This window comes from Plasmodium chabaudi (assembly GCF_900002335.3).
Source record: "Plasmodium chabaudi chabaudi strain AS genome assembly, chromosome: 1".
NCBI lineage: Eukaryota > Apicomplexa > Aconoidasida > Haemosporida > Plasmodiidae > Plasmodium > Plasmodium chabaudi.
Window position 1 is genome coordinate 134,397 of NC_030101.2, and position 20,868 is coordinate 155,264.

Here is a 20,868-nt window from a genome sequence, read left to right on the forward strand (position 1 = left end):
CTAGCTATGTAATTTACTGACCATATATTTATAATTTCTTACCCCATTAATTAACTTTGGGTTATTTTTTTCACATATATTACCATCATTCGAAAGTTTACAATTATTAATAAAATAATTAACTAATCCTTTTGTAACATATTTTTTTGGTGATTTATGAATATATGGTTGCGACAAAATTGTTGAATATAAGCAACTTTTTACTACATTTGAAAGCTCAAGTAAATAAGACAATATATTATTATGAAATGGCTGCATTTCTTTTAATTTATAATTTATATTTATGTTAATTTGTGTTGTTTCTATATATTTCACGGTTTTTAATAAAGTATTTTGAAGATTATACAATGTTTTAATTTGATGAGCACCAAAAAACATATCGCTTATTAATGTTTTAAAATAAATATTTTTATTTACACAAACCTTATTAGACACCAAATATGGCAAATAATAATATTTTGTTTTGTTGGAAAAATTATTAAGCATATTTTCTTTTCCATTTCTTTTATTTTTTCCTTCTGTCCAGCTAAATATTTGTGTACTATTATTATGAACATTCATATTTTGATCTGGATTATTATGGGAAGTAAATAAATTTTCAATATAATTTTCCAACATTTTGTAATCATGAATTAATATTTCGAATAATTTTTTACAATTTTCAACTCTTTCATTATTTTCGGGATTATCCATATTATTACATTGCATAGCTAATTTGATTTTGCATAAAAAAAAAGCTGTGGAAGATGGTAAGCTTAAAACCTTTTCATTGACTGAAGAAATACTCTCATCATTTTTATTTATATTTTTTTTTAAATTATCAATTTTTAGTGATGATATTGCATTATCAAATGTTTCTTCTAATTTATTTGTAGAAGGCGTTTTAAATAAATAAAAAACAAAATTGTCTGATAAATATTTCATATACTTTTTTTCTGAAATTATTTTAAAAAAATGATTTTCTAAATGTGTTAAATGTTGTATTCCATTTGTTTTTTCTTCTGTTTTATTTAAAAAATGTAAACAAGTAGATAAACAAGTATATATATCCCATATGTCTTCTAAATATAGGTTTTCAAAAATGCATATTTTTTTTCTATAATTTTTATGACTATCTATTATATTCCCTCTATTTTTAAAAACATCATTTTCGTTATTATAACCATCTATTTCAGCATAATCCGTGTTTGATTTATCTGTCTTTAAATTGTTAGTCATCTGTTTTTCTTCATGTGTATTATTCTTAACATTTTCGCCAGGATTTTCTATTTTCCCCTCGTATTTGTTACTATTATAATAATAGTAAAATAATACAAAATAAGAGTACTGTGCCATTATATTAATATATTCGTTTAACGTATTATTTTTAAGAAATAAATTGGAGGAAATAATTATTTGAATAGTTTGTAATAGAGGAACAACAAACGGTATAATTGTGGTATTTATTATTTTATTTTTTGTTACTTCATCATAAAGTTTTGCATACTCTGTTTTGCAAATGTCTTTTTCATTAAATGATATAACACTATTATTATCCAAATTCACTATATTCATTTTTGGTGTTATTTTTATTAATGAATCTACAAATTTTAAAATAAAAGTTGGACTATAATTTTTACAACTACTATAAAAATTATACAAATGAAACAACGAAATATTTTTTATTTCGTTACATATTTTATCTTTATCAATTTTATATATTTCTCCTAAGCTTTTTGAGTTATTTTTTTCATTCCAGCCACTTTCGTCCTTTTCTATCATTTCACTTTTATCAATAGAATATAAAATAGCTATTTCATCTAGCTTTTTTTTTATACATTTTATTATATCATATGTATAACTATTTGTGTTTACAGAAAATTGTGAAAATTTAAATATATCACTTAATACTTTTATATTATAAAAAATCAAATATTCATTTTGTAAATCATTTTTGAAACTTTCTTTATGCATATCCTTGTCTACATTATTATCATTAATTTTTTTTATTTCACTTGTTAAAAGGTCTAGATTTATATCCGATTTCACAAAAGAAAACATTGTATCTTTTTTATCTGGAAATAACATATTTATTCGATTCGGATCACTCTTCTTTATTTTATTTAATTCTATTTTTATTTCGTCTAAATTTTTATTCATTCTTGAGCAAAGTACCGCTACCACATTTTTCAACAAATTATTTCTACTACTTATGTCATAATTTTTATTATAATTCAATAAGTCTTTGTTTATATTAATTGTTTTGTCGTATACTTGAATTAAATCCCAATCACGTATAAATGTATTTAAATTATTTATATCATCTTTTTTATTGAATATCGTATCTCCACTATCTTTTGATATATTTTTATTTTCACTATTTGTTTCTGACTTGTTAATAATTTTTTTTTGTTCATCTAATTCGCTAGCTACTATATTGTTTTTTACACTTATTGATTCATTATTGTCGTCCTCAATATTTGCATAGCTATGTTCTTGATTTATTTTGCAATCATTAAATGGGGGTTGAGACGAAAACTCAATTTCGGGGACAAAAGAAAATACAGAATATATTTTATAAATACGCGTTAATGTATAATTATCAGCGGTATCCATATTTATGCATTTATTAATATTGTGTCTTAACTTATTTATAAACATATTCATAATTTGATTTTGTGTACTCGCCATAAAAATTATATTTTGCATACACTCTGACAAAAACAAAAGATTTTCTAAATTATAATTATGCATAATTAAACTAATTTTTTTTATAAAAATTAAAAAACATGTATTATAAAAATTGTTCATATTATTTTGAAAATGTTCTGAACAAGCAATATTATTTTCACTTTTATTTTTATTGTCTATATGATACAAATTAATGTTGTCTTGAATTGGTTTCCCTAAAGTTTGAGGTGGTCCTATAACAAAAGACTCAACACTTTTTATGAAATTGATAAAATTTTTATGTGTTTGAAATTTATTTAAAGGACTACAAACTATATAATCAACAATTTTATTAAATAAATTATAATTTAATATTAAAAATTTTTGTAAAATAAATAAACTAAAGCTTAAATCATAAGGTTTCATTAATTCAAGTTTATTTTCATATGTAAATATAATTGAATGCATAGTTTTACTATTCATTTGATTTTCTAAATATTTTGTTGTTTTTGCAAAATAATCAATTTCAATTAATTTATCAATATTTTGTCTGAATATTTTATTTAAATAATCTTTTAACATGACCATATTTTCGCTATTATTTGAAAATGATGCTGACAAAATCAGCCATTTTTTTATTAATCGAACATTTTTTTTTTCATCATTTTGTGTGTCGTTTTTCTGTAAATTTTCCAAACCATAATCAGACACCTTTTGGTCATTCCCATAATAATATGTTATATTTCTATTCCTTAAATTTAAAACAAAGCATTCAAAAAATGCTCCCTTCAGAATTTCATTTTTTGTATTTTCATCCACATACTTAAGATTATTTAAAATAGTATAATAATCAAAATTGTTTAACTTTTGAAAAAATAAATCGATTTCGTCATTATATTCATTTTTTTTTTTTTTTGAAATTAATTTATCAATTTGAATAAATATATTATCCCATATCTTTGTATCATCATTTTTCTCCAAAATCTTATTAACATAATCTAATAATTCAATAATATTCAATTTGGAAATTTTCATCAAATCCCCATTTTTTAGTAATATATTAGTTGTGTGTGTAAATCTTCGAATTTGTATTTTTTCCACACTACTTGAATTAAAGCAACTTATATTATTTAGGCGAAAAATGTTGTTAGTCTTGGTTCCATTATTAAGTAGTATCACTTTTTCAGCACCTTGATTTATTCTCGAAGTATACCGAATCTTTTCATTTGATTTTTTTCTTTTTATGGAAATGGGCTTACTATAATTTCTTTTATTTCTTCTAAAACTTAAATTAAATAATTCATATTTTTTAACACCATCAAAAATGTTTTTCATTCCCCTTTTGGTCTCTTTCATACTACTATTAATATGAGGTAAAATAACTTTATTTGGTATTCCTTTCTTTTCATATTCTAAGCATGTAGCATCAACTGGCTTGCTTAATAACACTATTTCATGACAAAAATGTTTTGAACTCCTATATCTACATATGATGCCAGACTCCTTTTCACATTTACAAACTCTTTTAATCACATTGTTTTTCATCATTTCGTTATTTCACTTTTTTATTTTTCATGGCCTTTTCCTTTTCTTCATATATGCTTTCTTAAATTTTAATCAACTATTTCTGTTGTTTTATTTCAAAAAAATTTATATCCTTACACAATATAGAACACGAAAATAACCCATCGTATACAGAATAACAATAACAACTTCTTTTATAATAAAATAAAACTATTCACACAGGTTTCCTAAAATTAAGTTACAAAAATATTCAATATTTAAACAGTGGAAGATAAGAAATGCAAACAAAGGCATAAAAAATGGATTTACATACTTATTATGTATGCGATTCGAAGAAAAAATCGAAAAGATGGAAAAATATTAATAACTATTTAACATCATCCTATTCTTCAAAAATAATATGCTTTCCCCAAAAAATTATTATCTATATATATCACTATAAGATATAAAATTATCAACACTTTTAAATTTAATAAATTTTTTTCACATGTTATACCGTTTTAGCATAAAGAAATTGTTACTGAAAAATGGAGTGCTAGTAAAAAAATAAAGGTAGCATATGTAAATAATGTGTATGCATATTTTTTTGTAAAATTTTTCATAATTTTTCATAATTTTTCATAATTTTTTTCATAATTTTTTCATAATATTTCCAACATGTTCCCAGCCTTTTAAGGGAAAAGCTAAACATACAACATAAACAGAGGGATCCTACAAAAATTGAAATCATAATACGAATCCCTGTTTGGCAATAAAAAGCGTACAAAGCATATGTTTAAAATATTTCATTTTCATGATATCAAATAGTATATTTCTTTCTTATTATATTTTCATAATTTATTTATTTTCAAAAAAGTTTATTAAAAGTTAAAGATAAAATGTGAAAAAATATTTCCAAAATTGTTGGATTTCATGACACAACTAATATTTGTATACATGAACCCACGAACAAATAGCAAAAATATAAAACGAAAAAAAAAAAACAATAAAAATAAGAAGCCTTCTCGACCTCTTGCTTTAAAAACAAAAAAATAATCCTAACTCTATACATACACAACCTTCTTTTATTTCTCCAATACATTATGCATTTGTCGATTTATGTTATTCGATGGACAACCATTGTTCATACTACTTGAGTTCATATGATTACTTGATAAGTATTCTGTATTTATAGTACTAGAATTAGATGTAGATCTTATCTTCTCAATCATTTTTGTATTTGAATAAAATTCATAATTATAAGAATCTTTAATTAAATTTATTGGTGATAAATATATAGATCCTGTATTTGTATTATTTTTAGAATCCTTTATATATCCATTATACATCATTTCATCACATTTATCTATATTTTGATTAACAATATTCATATTATTATTTTTTACTAACTCTTTACTAGCCATATTGTTGTTCATAATATTTTGACCATTGTCATTATTGCAATTTATTATATTACTACGACATTCTGTGCTCAAACTGTTTTGTAAGCTACTCTGTAAACTGTTTTGCAAACTATTCTTTGTGCTACTTTCATTGCTATTGTCTGTGTCATACTTATTCTCTGCTTCCTCAGTCTTGCTTTCATTCATACATGGTTTTAAATTATAATTCATAACAAAAGAACTTTCTTTATTACCACTTGTATTATCCTCACTTTGCTTACTTACCGATGCGCTATTTTCTTGTATACTTGTATTGATGCCATCACTCTTTTTTGGGACTGTACCATTGTTAATGTTTTCTTCTACTAAATTTAGATCATCATTATTTACATTATCTTTAGATTCATGGGTTCTAGATAACTTTGAACCCACATTTATTTTATTATCCCCATTGATATTCAAATCTGTATAATAATCCTTTCTATTCATATCAATAATAGAATCATTATAATTTGTTACTTCTACATTTTCCTTATCAAAATTTTCTTTTGCATCTGTTTTAGAATCATTTTTATCATTAATAGAATCTCCAGTTGCATCTACATCCTCTTCTTTTCTTTTAGAAGCAGATAAAGATGGATCAGCAAAACAATTGTCTCTTAACTCATCTAATTGATAATTATTATGATATATTAAATTATTATTATTTATTGTTTTGTAATATGCATTGGATATATTAGGCATATTTTCGTTTAAACACATTTGTCCATCATTAATTACATAATCATTGTTCATAATTATATTTTTTTTGTCATCACTATTTAAGTAACTAAAATTTTTGTTTAAATCGACACCATAATTTATATTTTGCAATCCTTGATCAATAGTATTAGCCATATTCATTCTGTTCATCATTGTAGGATTGTTTAAATTGTCTTTCATATAATTCATGTTATAATTATTATTAACATTATCCATGCTTGATATGTCTTGAGGATTTCTTAATTTGTATGCTGAGTTAGGAGTAGAATTTATATCATTAAAATTGGTAGTATGATAGATATTATTTAAATTAACAATATTTTTCATATTATTAATATAATTTTTATTTGCTATGCTCAATTCGTTAGGATACATAATTATTTTCTGACCATTCATATTTTCTAAATTATTATTAACAATATGATTCATATATAATTGGCTGTTTATATCAGTAGACAAATTAGGATTACCTAAATTATTCATTCCACATTCTCCACTATTCATATTATAAAACATTGGATTTTTATATAAATTATTTATATCATTTAAATATATCATATCTTGCATCTGTTTTGCATCTCTCATAGTATTTAAGCTTACTACATTCCTTCCATTATTCATTTCTTCGAATTTTTTGGTTTCATTAAAATTATGAACATCTGAACTATTGTTCATGCAATTTTCATCTTTCATATTTATTCGACTCGAATTGCTTAAAATTCCTGAATCATTTGCGTTATCCATCAAAATGTAAACTCCATCCATATTAGATGCACTAGTAGATATTGGCATTACAGAACTACTAGTCAAACCAGATTCAAGATTAACATTTTCTAAATTATTAATAAAATATTTATGGTTATACATATTTGTATTATTCATAGATGTGTAAGGATATAAATTACTATTCATTCCATCGATATATCCTATTTTGTTATAATTTGAATTAGGAAAATTATATCCTACATTATACATATTATTAATTACAGAATCGGGCATATAATTATTCATTACTATATTTTTAAAAGATGGATTAGACAATGCATTTAAATAATTTTCGATATATTCATTCTTATTAACATTCCAGCCTACTGATAATATGTGTAAACAAAATAATAACGCATTATATATCTGTTGAATTCCTAATTCTTTAGATGCATTTAATGGTACTTCAAAATATTCATAAAACATTTTATATTGATAAATATATGGTACTCTATACCCTCTTGGATTTTCTACAAATTCTATAGATGTATTCTCAGGAATCATTTTTTTTAATTCCATATTTTCATAACATATCAAACTATTATCATTCATGTACATATTACTAACATCCTTACTATTTTGTATTCTTGTTTTTTCATCAATTGGTATCATATCATTCATTTTGGTGTAATTATGATATATTTTTCCTTCCTCTATAATTTCATTTCCATTTTTATTTTCATCTTTATCATCCATTCTTATATTTGAATCGTTACTATTAATTATGTACGTGTTCATATAATTATCTTGCCCTACATATTTATATAAATTATTTGCATCCTTAGTTTCATTGACTTGATTATTATATGAAATATCATAGTTATTATTAATCGTTTCGTTAGAACATATTGTATGATCATTTGTATTTAAGCGACTTAAACTTGAATATCTTGTTCGTTTTTTTTGAATAGATGTCTTAGACTTATTTATATTATCAAAAAAATTATTTTCTAAAGACTCATCAATTTTTTCATTATTCATATTATATCCATTACTAATTGTACTTCTTCTTCGGTTATTTTTTTTAATATTATCAGATTCATATAAATCATAGTTATTATTAACAATATATTCAAATTTATTTAACTTTTCATTATGGGATGTACAATAGAATGGAACCTCATTCATTTTATTTTCATTTTTACTAACCCCTTTACTTGTTCGTAAATCACCTTTAGAACAACTTGAATTATTCTCTGATTCGTTTTGAAAAATAGAAGCATCATTTGTGTTGTCTTTTACTTCATCATTCTTATTTACACTATTTCTTTCTACACAAACTAATTCGTTTTTTTTGACACTTAAAACGTTCATATTATTTATTCCGCTCTCATCAATTATTTCATTTTTATTTGGTGTCTGTTTTCTATATACCCCTGAATTTAAAACAGTATTATCTTTACCTTCATTTTGAATCATTTCACAATTATAATTTTTATTTATTACACTATCATTATAACTAGCTAAACATCCATCACTATTATTAATATGATAATAATTTTTATTTTCTAAATTAGAATCAGGAATAAAATTCATATCTTTATTTATGTTACCAATTGCATATAAATTATTATTCATTTCTAATCCACGATTTAAGAAATTATTTGAATTTGTGTAACGATATAATTCTCTTATATCATGTTTTACATTATATTGATTATTTTGTAAATTATTTTGAATCGAATTATCAATATTATAATTTAAAAAACCATAATTATTATAATTATCTAAATATGGAATATGTACAGGATATTCTCCTCTTTCCAAATTAGTATCTAATGCACCATTATGAATGTTATTATTTATATGATATGTATCACACATATTTCCCATATTATTATAATAAATATCTTTTATATTGTTATTCATTTTATTATTCTTATTACTCCATACAATAGAATTCTTTTCTAAGGTCTCATCATATAAATTGCTTACACCATTTACAACTGGATGATTATTAATTGTGTACCTATTTATATTGGTTTCATTATATTGAGTACTTGGTCTTCCTTTTTTATTTCCACTACCAACACTAGTTGATGTCTTACTATCTGTCTTAGACATCTTTCTTAATCTTGTACTTCGTACACCTTTACTTCTAGGTGTATATGTTCGTTTTTTTGGAGGATTTTCATTTTCATTTTTAACAGTTTCACCAGTGTTTATATAATATGTAGTACTACCATTATACTCTTGAATGTTCACACTATTTTCATCATTACTTCCGTTGTTTAAATTATAATTACTGTTGCTCTTGCTATTTTTATTTTCGTTTATATTTTTTAAAACACATCCAGTATATTCAGTATTAGCATTGTTGGTAATGCTGTTATTATTTCTCGACCTTCTTAACCCTTCCCTTGTACCATTTGAAACTGGTGTATTTTTTTCTGCTTTCACAATACCTGATTTTGTTTTTTTCTTTCGTTTTACATTCTTTTTCATATATACATTTATTTTAACAACAGTACGATCTGATCTTGAAAATCGTGTACCAGTTGCTTTGTGTAATAACATCGGATTGAAAACCCCTTTGATCATACTTTGAGCAAATGCATCTGCTCTTTTTTGAGCCTCATCATTTCCAACTTTTTTACAAGACCATCTTGCCTTCATAGGGGATCCATTATCTATCCATTCAACTCTCCACTCTCTTTCTATTCGATCTCTAATTAATGAGACTTTATAGTCTCCTAAATTTTCATATACCTTCACAATTGGTGGTCCTTTATCTGGATATAGCTGCTCAAAGGTTATACCTGATTTTAATTTCTCTATCAATTCTTTTGCTCTTAATTTAGCTTTATCATTACCATACTTTTTATAAGATATTCTTTGCTCCCTTCTTATATCATTTTCATACCATTCAACTACTAAACATCTTTCAATTTTATCTATTAAAATTACAGGCTCTTTATTTATTTTCACTTCTGATACACCATTATTCATTTCTCCATCGTTTCCATTTTTAATAGAAGAGACTGGCACAAGGGAATCGGTTCCACACACTGTTTCCTCTTTCATATTATTAGTTTCAACATTCACACCTTTTATCATATCAATTACAAATACTTGTCCAAATCTTGTTTCTTTTTTTTCAATATGTTGTGCATTTAGTAGTAGGTTATCAATTTTGTCAATACAATCCGTAGTCTTATTACACGTTTGCATTTATATTCTTCAAATGTATATAACTATTAAGTAAATCAAATTTTATCTTCTAAAAATAATGTAAAAACACATGTCCATGCAAATAGTATGGCAACTGCCTCTTAATTCTACACTCAAATGTCTATAGTGACATGTACATGTGAAATAGCCTAATTGGCTTAAAAACAAATTTTCAAATAAAATTTAAAAATAAAAAATGTTGTAAATCTAAAACTCTATCAAACAGAATAAGAAACAGCAAATTATGCTCATTATCGGAACGAATTTATACAAAATATTATACTATTCATAAGTAGAAAAAAATAAGTCTAGTATAATTCTCTTTATTACTAATAACTTCGGAATATACAAATTTTTTTATTTACAAACTAAACAAATCAAATAAGTCAAACACAAAATAATAGCCAAACAAACAAACGTAAAAATCAATCTTATTCAAATAAATTGAAGCAAACAAATATATGTTAAACAAACCCAACACAAACAATTATTATGCTTGAAAATTTATATGCACTTAAAAATGCTACAACAAACGGACAAACACTCAAATAGAAAATTGGACATACCCATACGCTACTCCCGATAGTCAGCTAATCAATCTGCTGCCAAAATAAAGAGAAGTAATAATCGAAGAATATGACAATACAAATTTATAACAAACAATAATAAACCAAAACAATCATATATCTTATTCAACTTAAAAATAGACATCCAAATTAAATCGTCGAATCTCATAATTATACATGTATATACAACTATTCACTTATATGCATATGCATATAAATCAATATTTTTCTAAAACATCGTGAAGTTAATATATATAACATGCAAAAAAAAAATTATCGAATCCAATCGTATACATACTCATATATAAATAAAAAGTATACACACATATATTACCCCATGAATTAATAATATATATATTAATCATGAAGAAAATAGGAATATTTTTACAAAACCTTATGAAAAAAATTTAAAATTATTCATATGTATATATAATATATATGTATGTATACAAAAATATATAATATATATCTATGATATCACAAATGAATATATATATTTTCATATATTATCATTGAAAAAGAAAATGTATAATTAATAATATTAACAAATAAAAGGGAGTCCACAAAAATATACAAATTTCTAAAATGTGGAAAATGAAAATGTATTACACAGACATAATACTATTTAACAATACATATATATAATGTGATAATAATTAATACATTTTCAAATTAACAAATATCAAATAACACGAATTGTTTAACTAATCATATCGTTCATCTTTCAATCGTTTTATGATAAATATAAAACAAAAGGAAACGAAAAAAAAATACTAAAATCAAATATATTTAAAATAAATTATTATTAGACACACAAAAAATACAAATACCAAGAATAGAACAAACCTTTTAAGCAATACATATTTAGACTAAATTAACAACAAAAAAAATACAATATATAATGAATTTTACTGTGTCTTTTTTTTGTAGTAAAATACGTTTTGCTTTCAAACAAAATACAAAAAAAAAGTTTTAAATTTATAATGTAGCACACATAATAATTCGGGATACATGAAAAATATTTATACACCTAATGTGATACGGAAAAAATACAAAAAAGCAATGTCTAAAATAAAACCAACAAAAAAAAAAAAAGGAAATTTCATATGAAAGGTTACGATAGAAAAGCGAAAGCTAAATTAAAATTAATAAACTATACTAAAAATTAAATATGCATGCATAAAAAAAATACATAAAAGAGCTAAAAATATAATACACATTAAATAAATAAGGAATCCATAATATATTTATATATATATATATGTGTATAAAAAAAAAAAAAAAGACGATACATTTGTTAATATACAACATAAGTAGCAATAATCTATTTATTATTTTTTTTTTTTTTTTTTTACACATATATTAAACACACCGAATAAATTATACTAATATTTTTTTTATCCATCCATATATCTATACAATTTAGTAGGCATATATATACATACGATATTCTATGTATTTTTTTTTTGCACACATTATATTAACAATCTTTAAAAAAAATATTTCCTTTATTGCACACATAATGCATTCAAATACAGAAAAAAAATATATAACATATTTATACTAGCATTTACTTTTTACATATTTTTAAGCATTTAAAAGAAATGCTATATTATGTATGTTAAGAAAAATATTAACAAAATAACTAAATTTGTTCAGAAAAAAAATATAGGAAAGCTATATATATGAACAGTACATACAAATATGTATTCCCACATTTTAGTTAAAAACATATAAATAGGTATTTTATATTATCATATTTTAAAGAAAATCTTCTTCGAATTTCAATTATTTTATATCATAAAAATACGATGATACTTATATACACATTAACCTGTTTATACAAAAATCACCAAGTCGTAAAATAATTAACCATACCAAAATAACAAAAAATAAACAATGCCCAAACGAATTTAATAACAAATAAACACCAATTTTAAGAATGTTAATAAAAATGTCTTTTCATTCGATGATACATACATAAATAAAATGAAATACTTGGATAACCACTAATTGCTATGATCTGAACTATGTAAATACTTAGGTATATATACAATATTTATTGTGTGTAATTATTAACACTTCCCCACTAAGTATTTATTTTTACGTTTCAACTTAAAAATGCTAAAAAATAAAAATATTTTTTTAATTTTTATAAAAACATCATATATATATGTTCCATATTATTAACACTATAAATTGTTTACAACCTAAGATCATTACGATATCAAATGCTATATAAAAATTCTTTCAACGATTTTCCACATGTATTTTATTCCCCATTAGTACTATATAATCTATTATAACATTTTTGTACTTTAAATATAGGTATAAACTTTTTTGTATTTTATTTGTTCTTAAAAAATGTATTGTAACATAGTAAATTAAAAAAGGTAAAAGTCAAAATATAATAACCACATATTACAAACTATAATAAAGTTTACAAAAATTAATATAATTCCGTTGTGCTATTATACCTAAATTTTTGCATCCTTTTATATACCTACTTTCTTTTTTCTACAATAAAATGGAAATGAATTATCCTACATTTTTTCTCTTACAATTTCAAGCCATTTATTTTGATATTATTATATGTTTTCATATTTCGGTACTACCACTATTTTTTTTATACCATTCCTTTCAAAATATATAAAATATATAATTAAGTAAAGGAAAATACACAATTATATATCCCAATTAAATATATATAATATAAACATTAACTATCTATAAAAATATATAATCTATATATTAAAAGAAAAAAAAAATTATTAGGATTTAGTATTATAATTAAAATGCCGATTTAATATACCCTCAACAATGTTATAAATAAATGTAGAACTACTTTTTCATTTTTTATCACCTTCCACCATTATACTTGAGAGTATTAAAATGTGAAAATTTATTAGTTTGTGTAAATATATATTGGCTATTTCGCAAAATACACACATACATATATATAATTTCATAGTATAACACTAGTTCTTCTATATATACATTCGTGTATGTAACGAACAAGTTCATACTCCTATACCCACATTTGGCGTATTAACTAAGCTTATTTAATGTGTGTAAACTATTTATAAAAAAAGAGAGAAAAAAAAAGTAGCTATTTTTTTTTTCAAAAATGATTAAGCTAGCTATTTCTATGCTAGCCAAAATGGGCCCAAGTAAAGGAAAAGGTCCATTAATAGCCAAATATGCACCTGCTGGTTTTAAGAAAGGATTTGGAGCTATTGGATTAGGAAGGCATACTAAAAAAGGTATCATAAAAAATGTAGCATTAATCCGCTACTAATGCATACTAGTATTTATGAGTTGTTCACATATAAAAATGCACAGCTTTTTATAAATATAACTTTATATGCCATTAAATTTTTCATGCCCTTTTTTTACAAAGCCTTTGCCATTTTAATGGAAGAATAATATATTGTCCATACAATGACAAATGTTTACATTTCTTTTTATATTCAAAAATGTGATATACACGATTCGTATAATGATATATATTAATTCCCATTGTACAGGTTTTTTTATAATTAACAAGATGCTCGTACCAAACTTTCACGTCCCAGACTTAAGCGATTGCAATGTAATGAGAAAAAAAAATATGACTTGGTGATAGTTTTTTACATGACCTCATAATCTATGCACACATTATGCTATTACTTTTCCGTTCATGTATATTTAATTAATAATTTTATATAAATATGCTTATTCAAATTATCTACATACTTTTTTGTCCGTTTTTTTAGTTAAAACCATATGTTTCAAGAAAAACACCATTAATTGTTATGAAAAAGCAATTGGGCCCCAAAAGAAAAATTTTAAATTAAATAAAAAATATTACACCTTTAAAAATATGTTTTTGTATTGCTTGTTAATAATTTTTTAACTTTTTATTTTTTTTCAAAATTTTTTTTTTTAATTGTTTTACAAATTGAGTATGCTCTCTATATTTCATTCCCATATGCTCTCTATCTGCATATACCTGTATATATTTTTTTAAATTAATTAAACTAAAATAATGTAAAATTATTTATAAATCAAATAAATATATAAACAGTTATACACTATTTTTTTAAATTATCCGCACTAGCTTCAAAACAATTTTGTGGCTTTTTTTTAATAAAGAATATATTTACTATGGAAAGCAGGAAAATCTATGTAAAATAAAAAAAATGTTTGAAAGGCTAGCCAAACAAATAACGAACATATAAGCATAATATATAAAACATATTCTTTGCCCATATTCTTCCACATTTTAAATCATAAATGATAAATAATATATGTATAAAAATGTGAATCAAGCATTTATATATTAAAAGTTTTAACAGCATAACATATATCAAAAATTTTCAAAAAAAATTACAAAAGTTCAAATTGAGAACTATCAAAATTCAAACTCAAAAGAGAATATATTGTATATATCTTACATGCCCATATATGCATAGCCCTATAACCTACACATAAAAAGCTATGAAAAAAAAGGTATTCCACATATGAACGAGTCATACATAAAACTAATCATATCAAATAGTAGTAATCACAAAAATAGCGAAGATGCCTTTAATTATATGTGCCAAGAAATTTACAATAAACCCAATGATGAAATATCCAAAGAGCCACTTGGTGAACTACTTTATATAGGAATATTAATTCAAAGAAATGATAAAACATGTAATAATATAAAATATGTAAAAAATTGGATTGATGCTTGTAAAAATCTAAATATCCATCCTGATATCACTTTTAATGAAAATAATTCAGAAATATCGACTTTGGCACATAAATTCCAGCTACTACATGAACATAATGTGGATGATGATTTTAAGGTTGTATGTAAGAGGTTGATAATTAAAAAAAAAAAACAAGATGAAAAAGATAGCAATCAAACTGATTGCGAATTGAATGCTGACAACAATTCAGACAAAATAGATGAGTTAGGTCAGACTAATAATTCACACACTAATGTAGAAATAAAAGAAAACAAATCTGGTGATCTACAGTTTGTCAATATTGATACTAATTCAATCGAATTAAACCAAATAGAACAACATAATAATAATATATATTTTTTTATTAACAATTCATATTATGATATAGAAGGAATAATATATCTTATAGAATTCCCTTTATCAATTTCTCAAAAATACATTAACAAAAAATTAAATTTAAAAATACAAATTAGCGAAAATAATATTATCGAAAAACAAAAACATAATCATTTTTTAACTGAAAAAAATGCAAATGATTTAAAAAATATTTTTAATTATCCATCCCCATTATTAAATAATATAAATTGGTCTTCAACATTTACATCCGGATTTTCACAAGAAAAAAAAAAATCAAGCAATAATAAAAACAGTACAGAAGAATATAACAATGATCAAAATTATAATCAATCAGATGATGATGATGAAGAAAATGATGACGAAAATAATTATATAGATACAGAAAAAAATTTCCCATTACATGTTAATTTACATAATATTTGTATGTCTTTACATAAATATGATGAATTTATGAGAAGTTCAAATAAAAGTAACAAAAGTTATAAACAAATAATTTTACATAAACCTATTATAATTGTTAAACCATTAAATATAAAGTGTAAAATAGTAGATCATTATTTATATGTGGAAATTGAAAATATAACGAAAAACCATAAAATACAAATTTTTGAATTATTTTCAAAATCAATTAATATTGATAATAATATATTCCCATTCTCATTATGCCCTGAAGATACCTATTCCTTTTATTTTCCAATTATAAATTTTGTAGAGACGATTACATTAAATAATGTAAAGGTAGATACAAAGTATAGTAAAAAAAAAAACTCACGAAAACATAACAATAAAAATATGATTGATTCAGCTATTCTTTCTTGTAATGAGGATGAAAGAAATAACCTTCAACAGGAATATATACAACAAAATGATATTATACAAAAATATAAAAATGGAAATGAAATCTTAACACTTCGTATTAATAATGATAAAACTATTATTTCATTATCTTTAAAATGGTGCATTGATAATTCATTAAATAATTATATATGGTCACAATATTTCTTGGAAGAAGAAATGCCTTCTCAAAATTTATTCGATTTAGAAGTTTCTTTTGTTAAAGAAATTAATTTCTCATCTATATTAATAGCTATTTTTAATTTTTATAATAATTCATATGAAGATATCGATTTAACTATTAAAATACAAGAGCCAAGCAATAATATTACCAATAAAATACATTCATCACTTATATCATTTAATTCCATAATTGATGTTGGTATTATTAAACCTCACCAACGAAAGGCAGTCAGTGTTAAATTATTAGCTATTATGTTGGGGGCTCATAATGTACCCTTTGCAAAAATATTCAATAAATTTAATGGAAAATCATATTTTGTCGATCTCGGGTCAATTATTGTAACGGAGTAACACTAAACACATTTTCAAATCAACTAGCTTATCAAAATAAAATTTAAATGACACTCCGCAAATAGCAATACTGCAAAATCCGAAAACAACAAAATAGTAGCAATAATGACAACTTTATACTATTTAAATTATTGCTATTATTTAATGTCACTCTTATTTTATTTCTTTTTTTTTGTGAATTTTGCATGAACAGCAATATTTTTTCAACGATTTTTATTAACATGGAATAAAATTATTTTAAAATATATATATTCCTGTTTTTTTTGTTAATTTTACATGTACAGCAATATTTTTTTTAACTATTTTTATTAACACGGAATAAATTTACCTTAAAATGTGCATAAATATTATATGTATGCATTTTTTCCTTGGACTTAAAATTTATACAATTCTTAGTTAAAAAGCGACAACAATTTTCATTTTCAAAATTGTCACAGTATATCATAATAAAGCACATAAGCGAAATACCTGAATTAGTAACAGTCTATAAGACAATATCGTAAAATATTACATACTTATATGCTTATACAAAGGCATATACACACATTAGGCAATACTTGCGTGTATGCATATTTTTCTACACACATCACTAACGGTGGGGGGAAATAAAAAATATATATCATTACTTTAATATTAAATTTACTGATTTATAAATTTCAATATTTTTCATGTTTTTATTTAATTTATATTACTCCAGATCAAAAATTTGTATATATATTTATTTGTGTCAACTGTTTATGCACTATTAATAAAATACAGAATTTTTTATTTATAAAATTTAGTTAAATATGAATATATTATCGTTGTATATTTCCTTTTTTATGTTCATTCTATTATCGAACAACTATGGTGTGTTTTCTTCTTCAACCAGTGTTGACAAAAATGGTAATATCCTCTTATTGAAAGATATGAAACCAGGGAACTCAAAAGAAACTTTAAAAAATGAATTAATAAATAAAATTAAAAAAAAAGCAAATCATATTCGAATGCTATACAATGTTCTAAATGAAAAAAATATAAACAAGCCTATTTACATATTTATAACTGATCAAAATGAAAAAAAAAAACAATTCCTCAAAGATTTATATTTACTAGGAAAATTAGACTCTCTACAAGGTTTCAACACACCTATATCAAAATATTATATATCACTAAAAAACAAAACCATATCATATAGGTATGTGCATGTCTTATTGTTCTAATTCATTAAGAATAAAAAAAGAAACATAACCTATATTATGCTTTCTATAATTTATCACTTGCTCACCATTTTTCATACTTCATTTATTTTTGGCTGTTTACCCATTTCATTACTCTTTTTTTATAGTATGCTTTTAGGAGACAAAATAAATAATGAAAGAAAATATATTAATGGTTTAAGTGTTGAAGATAAAGAGACATATGGTAATATTCGATGGTTCCTAAATAAGTATGTTCTTTGTTTATATTAATTTTTAAAAAATGTATTTATTTTCCTTTTTTTATTTTATATATTATAGTGAAAGATAAAATTGATGAATACGAAAACCTAAGAGTTAGCGTTAATCAAATGTCCTCGAATATAGGTTAAAAATATTCGAAAAAAAACAATGTGCATTTAGTAAATATTTTTTAATATATGAATAGTAGACTATCACAATCTTACTCGCTATTTCATACTTTTATATCGCTACAAGTTGCATATATATGATCACTATTTAAAACTTCATGTTTATTCCCATACCAGTAATTTTTTCATTCTCTATAATTTTATGACATGCATATTTATTTTACACTTTTTTTTTTCGAAATATTTTACAGACAAAAAGTTCAAATCAATAGAAGAATTAATGGCATTTTTAAAAAATTAAAACTTAGCACATGAAGGGAGTCCAAAAATAAAATGGCGGAACAAGTAAAGACTTTTTTGTTGTATTAAATTCGGACACAAATTGGATTATACATTAATATATTATTTTTTTTCAAAATATATCCTTCACATTTTATTGTTGCAAAATTTGTATGTTTTTTTCGCAAATATTTTACATAACCCTTTTCAACCTTTTTTGTTATATATATTCAAAAGAATATAAACTAAATGGATATTTTTGTATTTTTTATCATAGCCATATGATATAAATAATGTTTAAGTAGTGTAGATTGTCTTATAATAAAATTTTAAAATAGGAAATACGAACAAGGATGTAATTAAGCATAATTAAGCATATTTGAAATAAGCTAAGTTATACCTTTTTATATAGCCATAAAATGTGTAGGAAATTATTAAAATATTTTTAAGCCCCTATTAAATTTTATTTTGTGTGCAAATTTTATTAAATCGTAAATGGTGTATAAGCTTTTTTTTTTTTTTTTTTTTTTTTTCAAAAACATTTTTATACAGCCAAGGAACAAAATGCAACTTAAATATGTAGACTTTCTGTTCCGTTAATTTGCTAAATATGCTCATTAAGTTTGTGCATTTATTATGCATTACTTAATCACAATTAATCACAATTAATCACAATTAATCACTACCTATTTAACACTATAATGTGTTGTTATATTTTACGCTATATGCTTTCGCATTGTATCGCCTGACTTATTCATATAAAAAGTGCTCATGAAATGTAGCCAAAATAAATAATTTACAAAATTGGAAGTTTTCAATGTATAGTAATTTTTTATTATTATCTTTCACAGTATTATAAAAATAAATAAAAATTATATATTCATATATTTTTATTTTTTACAAAATGGTATACTATTTTTTGCATGGTCAACCTTGATAGTAAACCAAATTCACAAAATGGAAATAAGGAAATGCTTTATCAAAACATTTAAAAAAATATATACGTAACATATATAATAATAATAATATGTATAAACTAGTAGCAGTTATTTTACTGACATAGTTTGCGGTGTAACGAATGTACATAAACAAAATTTATATTACCCCAAACTATTTTTATTATAAATATAATGGCTTTTAAATTTTTCATATATTTTCAAACAATGCAATATAAAATATTATATCCATAAAAATAAGTTATCATAATTAATCCAAATTGTGCATAAAATATATATTATTTAAAATATTATTTATTCTTAAATATGTAGGAAAATTTTAGTATATTGGAAATGCCAATTAATATTTATATATACTATAATATTTTCTACATATATATAATATGCGCAATTATTATATATATATATAATATAAGAATAAATATTATGAATATTTAAGGATATATTTATTATGTGTGGGCTATAGATTTTTATACTACCATATAAAATATATAATATGTAATGCGTAAAAAAATGTTACTAAGCCCAAGTCATAGCATATATATATAGTATACATAATAAAGCATAGTTAATGACTATCTACAAGTATATATATACAAGCATGTTAATACATATTCGTGCTATTCCCTTGTAAGCACTATTTTAGTTAGGCATTATAATAAAAGTAAAGTAATATAGCATAATAATATGTTATTTAAAATATATAGAAAATAATATTCTATTTTTTCAGCATTTTTTCAGCATTTTTTCGGCATATCTTCGGCGTATTTTCAAAAAAATTCTCTACATATTTTAAAGCCTACTATTATTATTTTTTTTTTT

The 20,868-nt window shown here is 22.8% G+C and overlaps 5 protein-coding genes across 5 annotated transcripts; 3 read left to right on the top strand and 2 right to left on the bottom strand.

Moving 5' to 3' along the window:
- On the bottom strand, positions 1–4,197 carry PCHAS_0103500 (conserved Plasmodium protein, unknown function; the record flags this gene model as incomplete). The annotated part of the gene is made up of 1 exon (XM_016797656.1): positions 1–4,197. The coding sequence occupies one exon, from the start codon at positions 4,195–4,197 to the stop codon at positions 1–3; it is 4,197 nt and encodes a 1,398-aa protein (XP_016652974.1).
- A 1,040-nt stretch (positions 4,198–5,237) lies between these two features.
- On the bottom strand, positions 5,238–10,253 carry PCHAS_0103600 (AP2 domain transcription factor, putative; the record flags this gene model as incomplete). The annotated part of the gene is made up of 1 exon (XM_740509.2): positions 5,238–10,253. The coding sequence occupies one exon, from the start codon at positions 10,251–10,253 to the stop codon at positions 5,238–5,240; it is 5,016 nt and encodes a 1,671-aa protein (XP_745602.2).
- A 3,693-nt stretch (positions 10,254–13,946) lies between these two features.
- Positions 13,947–14,655, top strand: PCHAS_0103700 (mitochondrial ribosomal protein L41, putative; the record flags this gene model as incomplete). Its single annotated transcript, XM_016797672.1, has 3 exons — positions 13,947–14,082; positions 14,347–14,411; positions 14,575–14,655. 3 exons carry the CDS (start codon positions 13,947–13,949, stop codon positions 14,653–14,655), a joined length of 282 nt encoding a protein of 93 aa, XP_016652975.1.
- A 666-nt stretch (positions 14,656–15,321) lies between these two features.
- PCHAS_0103800 (conserved Plasmodium protein, unknown function) lies at positions 15,322–17,262 on the top strand (the record flags this gene model as incomplete). The annotated part of the gene is made up of 1 exon (XM_729083.2): positions 15,322–17,262. The coding sequence occupies one exon, from the start codon at positions 15,322–15,324 to the stop codon at positions 17,260–17,262; it is 1,941 nt and encodes a 646-aa protein (XP_734176.2).
- Positions 17,263–18,050: 788 nt separating this feature from the next.
- On the top strand, positions 18,051–19,112 carry PCHAS_0103900 (conserved protein, unknown function; the record flags this gene model as incomplete). Its single annotated transcript, XM_016797683.1, has 4 exons — positions 18,051–18,439; positions 18,590–18,666; positions 18,762–18,827; positions 19,063–19,112. 4 exons carry the CDS (start codon positions 18,051–18,053, stop codon positions 19,110–19,112), a joined length of 582 nt encoding a protein of 193 aa, XP_016652976.1.
- Between the last annotated feature and the right edge of the window lie 1,756 nt (positions 19,113–20,868).